A 5,863-nucleotide genomic window follows, 5' to 3' on the forward strand; every position below is an offset into this window, starting at 1 on the left:
TACTAGAGCCAATAGCTCCTTATCAAAAACAGACAACTTTTTGCTGTTTTGATAAGCCTTTGCTCAGGAATGCAATGGGTTGTCCATTTTGCATTAGGATAACTCCTATATCAACATCACATGCATCTGTTTCAACCACAAAAGTTGAGGAAAAGTCTAGTAAGGCCAACACAGGTGTTGTGATAAGAGCCCCTTTTAACTTCTTAAAGGCTGATGTAGCCACCTCAGACCACCCAAAATTGTCTTTCTTGAGTAAATCAGTTAAAGGCTTGTTGATGACTCCATAACCTTTAATGAACATTCTATAATATCCTATTAACCCCAAGAATCCGCTCAACTATGTAATAGAGTTAAGTTCTAGCCATGACTTCACTGCTTCAATCTTGCCTGGATCAGTTGACACTCCATTTCCTGAAATGTAATGCCCCAAATACTCCACTTTCTTAGCTGCAAATACACACTTACTCCTCTCAGCTAATAACTGATGTTTCACCAATAACTCAAAAGTGATTCTAAGGTGCAATAAGTGTTCATCTAGGCTTTTACTATAGATCATAATATCATAAAAAAAAGACCAAGATAAACTTCCTTAAATGTTCTTGAAATATGTGATTCATCAATCCTTGAAAATTTATTGGAACATTAGTTAAACCAAAAGGCATTACTAATTACTCATAGTGCCCAGAGTGTGTTTTAAAGGCAGTTTTAGCAATGTCAGCAGGTGCCATCCTTTATGATGATAACTTGCCCTCAAGTCTATCTTTGAGTAAATATGTGATCCTCCTAATTCATCTAATAATTATCCAATGATGAGAATGGGGAATTTGTCCTTCACAGTCATTTTATTCAGTGATTTATAATCCACACATAATCTCCATGACCCATCCTTCTTCCCAACTAGTACCACAGGAGATGCATAAGGACTAGAGCTATATTGAATGACTCCTTGGTTTAATTATTCCCGCACCAACCTTTCAATGACATCTTTTTGTATAGGTGAATACCTGTAGGGCCTTGCATTCACTAGAGAACTTCCCTCCATTAGGGGAATATAATGATCAAAAACACCTCTTGAAGGAGGCAATTGAGTAGGTTCCCCAAAGACCTTGTTATATTCTGCAAGAGTTGTTCTAATTTCCTCAAGTTCTTCAATAGGTTTCAACTCATTATTCTGCTCCTTAGCACCCTCAGTTTCTCTTACTCTGACCATGAATAACTTAGATCCCTGTGTGTTCATCTTTTCCAAATTCTTGGCTTGGATAGCCTTGAGCTTTGGTTGTACGCCCTGTAGAGTGAGTAGCTTTCCATGATACTCAAACTCCATTATAAGCTTCCTGAAACTGAACTTAACATCCTCCAAAGGACATAGCCACTGGATTCCTAATACCAGATCACAATTGCCTATAGGAAACACAAATAAATTATCTTGGAAAACTGCTCCTTGCATCAACCACTTAAAACCCTTGCACATCTTTTCAGTAAGAACTTCTCTTCCATCAGCTACCTGCACTAACTGTTGCTTGATCTTGATGATTTCAAAGCCTAGCATCTTAGATGTATCTTCATCTATGAAGTTATGAGTTGATCCATAGTCGATAAAGGCCTCAATTGTTTTTTGTTCAGTGAACCCTCTGAGTCTTTAGGTTCTATACCACATGGTCTCATTGAGTGCTTGAAGAGATATAGCATAGTTTTCTGAATATTCTACCATCCCCCCTTCTATTTGCTCAACCTCTGTAACCTCCTCAATGTCCCCAGCTTCTTCCTTATCAGTTGAAAATGGATCCTTATGTTCTTCTGCATTCCCAAATTCCAATGAATGCAAATGCCTTTTTGCCTTGTACTTGTTAACTGTTGACCTGAGCGGTTTTGATTTTGATGATTGACAAAGGAACACATGCATGAACCGGATCCATGGACAGTGTACACAGATGACAGACAGAATCAACCAAAAGGCATGTACATGAAATGGATAAGTATAAGTGATTATTTCTGATAATCCTTGAATGAAAAGGTTGCATATTTGATAAGGAGCATGACTCCATACTTGAAGAGAACTTTATCCAAGATAAGGAAAGAGTTAGAAGCTGTAGATAACTAGAATTCTTCCACCACAGAAGGGTAAAGCATTAGAACTCTAGTTAATCCTTATTCTACTAACTCTATAAATATCACTTGTCTTATCTTCTACAGGTGATGCACACATACTGAAGTTAAGCACAAATTGAGATCAAAATAGCAAGGCATTTTGTGAGCAAATCCTGTGAGATTTAAGAGTGCGATCCTGAAGCTACACGAACAAGATTGAAGATCTAGCTCCATAAAGAGTTTTATGTATCTTTATTTATTTCTAGTTCAAAGTGTAGTAGGCGATTTGAGTTGTACCTTTCAACTTTCTAAGAAGCAAATTGTACTAGGTACCTGAGTTGTATCTTGCAAGTTAGTGTTAACTTGAAGTAGTCGCAACAGCCTGTGGCGTGTTGCTATAAGGGTTAGAGTTAATCCTTACGTTTGCAAGAGGTTGTAAACTCTAGTTGTATTGTTCAAGTTAGAGTTAACTTGAAGCAGTCGCAACATCCTGTGGCTGGTTGCTACAAGGGTTAGGGGTAATCCTTAGGTTTTGAAGAGTTTGTAAACTTTGTTGGCTCAAAGTTGCAGTGAAGTGCTTGGAGAAAATCCTACTGGGTAGTAGATCATATTATTTTCACCTTTTGAGTCGGGTATTTTCCAAGTAAAAATCTTTGTGTTCTTTACTTTCTGTATTATTTATTTTGCAACTGTAGTGTACGGAATGCATAGAAGAACCAGGTCCTTCGATAATTCAGTGCATGCGATAATCAGGCACCACACAAATCACCCCCCTCTTGTGTGGTATTGAAGTATAAAATATCAAATGGTAATATAGTGGATTATCCTTGAAGAGGCTAACACCTTAGGAGAAGATCAAGATGAGTGCACCACCTAGAAACTAGGAAGGGCAATCCACTGCTAGGCCACCACTCTTTATTGGCCAGTTCTACTCTTGGTGGAAGAATAGAATAAGAGATCACATTCAATGAGAGGAATATGAGATATGGGACATTATCACTGATGGTCCACTCGCTACCTTGAAGAAAAATACTGAAGGAGTAGATGTGCCAAAGACAAGAGCAGATTACAATTCTGAGGACTTGAAAAAGTGGGAGAAGAATGCCAAAGCCAAAAAATGGCTTGTTTGTGGACTTGGTCCATATGAGTACAGCAGAATCCAAGGCTGTGCCACTGCTAAGCAAATGTGGAACACACTGCAGGTGGCTCACGAAGGAACAACTCAGGTGAAGAGATCTAGAGGAACTCTACTGTACTGTCAGTATGACAACTTTGCGATGAAGGAGGGAGAAACCATTCAAGAGATGTATACAAGATTCACTACACTGATAAATGAGCTAAAATCTCTTGGAAGGATTATTCCTGAAGAAGAAAGAGTCAAGAAGATACTTACTAGGGTTTTGCCTATCACTTGGGAGAGCAAGATCACTGCCATCCAGGAATCAAAGAATATTGTCACTCTCCCACTAGATGAATTGATTGGAAATCTTACTGCCTATGAACTTAGGAGACAAACCATGAAGATGAATGTACCTTAGAAGGAAAGGAGCTTGACACTCAGAATCACTAAAGGTTCTGATATGGAAGATGAATGGCTATGATCACCAAATACTTCAAGAAGTACATGAGGAGAGGAAGGGGTTCTTAAAGAAGTGGAAGCTACAACAAGTCAAAAGCTCATAAGAAGCAAACCAATGATGGCTGCTATAAGTGTGGAAAGACTGATCACCATATCAAGAATTGTCCTATATTTGAAATTGAATGGAAGAAGGAAAGAGCTGAACGAAGGAACAGGTTCAACCCAAGAAAAGCAACAACAAAGGATCAACCAAGGCTATGGTCGTTGCTTGGGGAGAAAGCTCAGATGATGATGATGATGATGATGATGAACGAGCACTTATGGCCATTGGAGAATCTAATGAAGAAACTAAGGTAAGTGTCTTTCATCTCAAAGACAATATTAAATTTTTATCTAAATAAGGGTTATCTGAGCTGCTACTAGAGCTAATTGATGAATCTGAGGATGTAAATAATGAAAAGTAACAGCTTTCAAAAGAATGTGTGATTTTGAAATCTAAGTACAAAAACCTGAAACTTAGGGCTAGTGAAACTAAAAGTGAAAATACTATGTTAACGAACCAGGTTCATGCACTTGATTCAACTGTACTAGAGCTTAGATCTGAAAATATAAAATTAAAATTAGGAACAGGCAAATAGATAGCTGATCTCACACAACTCACTTTAGAAGAAAATATAGGAAAAATGAAAGATGAGTTGTACAAGAGAGATGAACAGGTAAGAATCCTAAAGGAGGATCTAAGCAAGGTCAAGCATGAGCTAGACATAACTTGTAAATGGAACAGGTCCTGTGATTCACTTTTATGGCTACAAGAACACCATAGTACCAATAGAAGAGGACTTGGCTTTAGGAACCCTGCACCTAAGTGGGATCCCAAAAGCAAGTATCTCACATTTTCTGAGAACAAGATTTGTACATACTGTGGTAACAATGGTCACTATAAAAGTGAATACACTGCAAAAGAAAAGGCAAGTTAAAAGAATAAAGATTTTGTTCAATGGAAAAATAGGCTGCCAAGTTGGGATAAAAAGAATTTGATTCGTCCTTTTGCCTATAGAAAGGGACCCAAACTAGTTTGAGTTCCTAAGACTAACTCCTGATTTCTTTTCGCAGGTCCACGTGAAGGGGAGTAGCCAAATATGGTACATGGATAGTGGATGCTCAAAGCATATAACATGAAGCAAGAACCAGTTTCTTTCACTTGATGACCTTAAAGGAGGTAATGTCTCCTTTGGAAATGGGAAGACTGATTCTCACTCTATTGAGAATGTCTACTTGATAGATGGACTGAAGTACAGTCTAATAAGTGTATCACAATTGTGTGATAGAGGTAACATGATAGCATTCACCTCTACAAAATGCTTTGTGATCAATCTTACCACTAACAAGATAGTTTTGCAGGAAAAAAGAGTTAACAAAATATATGTTATGGATCTGTCCACACTTTCAGATTATGAACTCACTTGCTTAAGTGTGTTGGATAATGATCCCCTCTTTTGGCACAAAAGACTTGGACATGCCAGTCTAAGCCAACTCAACAAACTAGTCTCCAAGGACTTCGTGAAAGGGCTGCCTAACATTAAATTCAAGGAAGATAAAGTTTGTGAGGCTTGTGCAAGGGTAAAGCAGGTATGATCCTATTTCAAAAGCAAGAAAATGGTAAGCACTACCAGGACGATGGAACTGGTCCATATGGATCTTTGTAGACCAATGAGAACATTGAGCAGAGGTGGTAAGCGATATGTTGTGGTGCTTGTTGAGGAATACTCTAGGTTTACTTGGACATTATTTTTAACATCTAAAGATGAAGCATTTGACATGTTCACTTCTTTTGTTAGAAGAACTCAAAAATAACTAGGTAATCAACTTGCATCAATTAGGTCTGATCAAGGTACTGAATTTGAGAATCTAAATTTGCTGAATTTTGTGATGAACATGGCATAAATCATAATTTTTCTGTTCATAGGACTCCACAACAAAATGGAGTAGTTGAAAGAAAGAATAGGACATTAGAAAAAATGGCTAGGACTATGCTTCTTTCTTGTAAACTGCCCCATAGTTTTTGGGCAGAAGCTGTGAACACTGCATGTTACATCATAAATATGTGCATGACTAGACCTCTTGTTGAGAAGATTCCCTATGAGTTACTTAAAGGGAGAAAACCAAATATATCTCATCTTAGGGCATTTGGATGCA

General features: G+C 37.9%; 1 protein-coding gene across 1 annotated transcript; it reads left to right on the forward strand.

Annotated features, from left to right (window-relative positions):
• The first annotated feature begins 2,035 nt into the window (after positions 1-2,035).
• LOC138904871 (uncharacterized) lies at positions 2,036-3,626 on the forward strand. Its single transcript, XM_070193371.1, has 2 exons — positions 2,036-2,089; positions 3,114-3,626. Exons 1-2 carry the CDS (start codon positions 2,036-2,038, stop codon positions 3,624-3,626), a joined length of 567 nt encoding a protein of 188 aa, XP_070049472.1.
• Positions 3,627-5,863: the final 2,237 nt, after the last annotated feature.

This window comes from Nicotiana tomentosiformis, chromosome 2 (genome assembly GCF_000390325.3).
Source record: "Nicotiana tomentosiformis chromosome 2, ASM39032v3, whole genome shotgun sequence".
NCBI classification, from domain to species: Eukaryota; Viridiplantae; Streptophyta; class Magnoliopsida; order Solanales; family Solanaceae; genus Nicotiana; species Nicotiana tomentosiformis.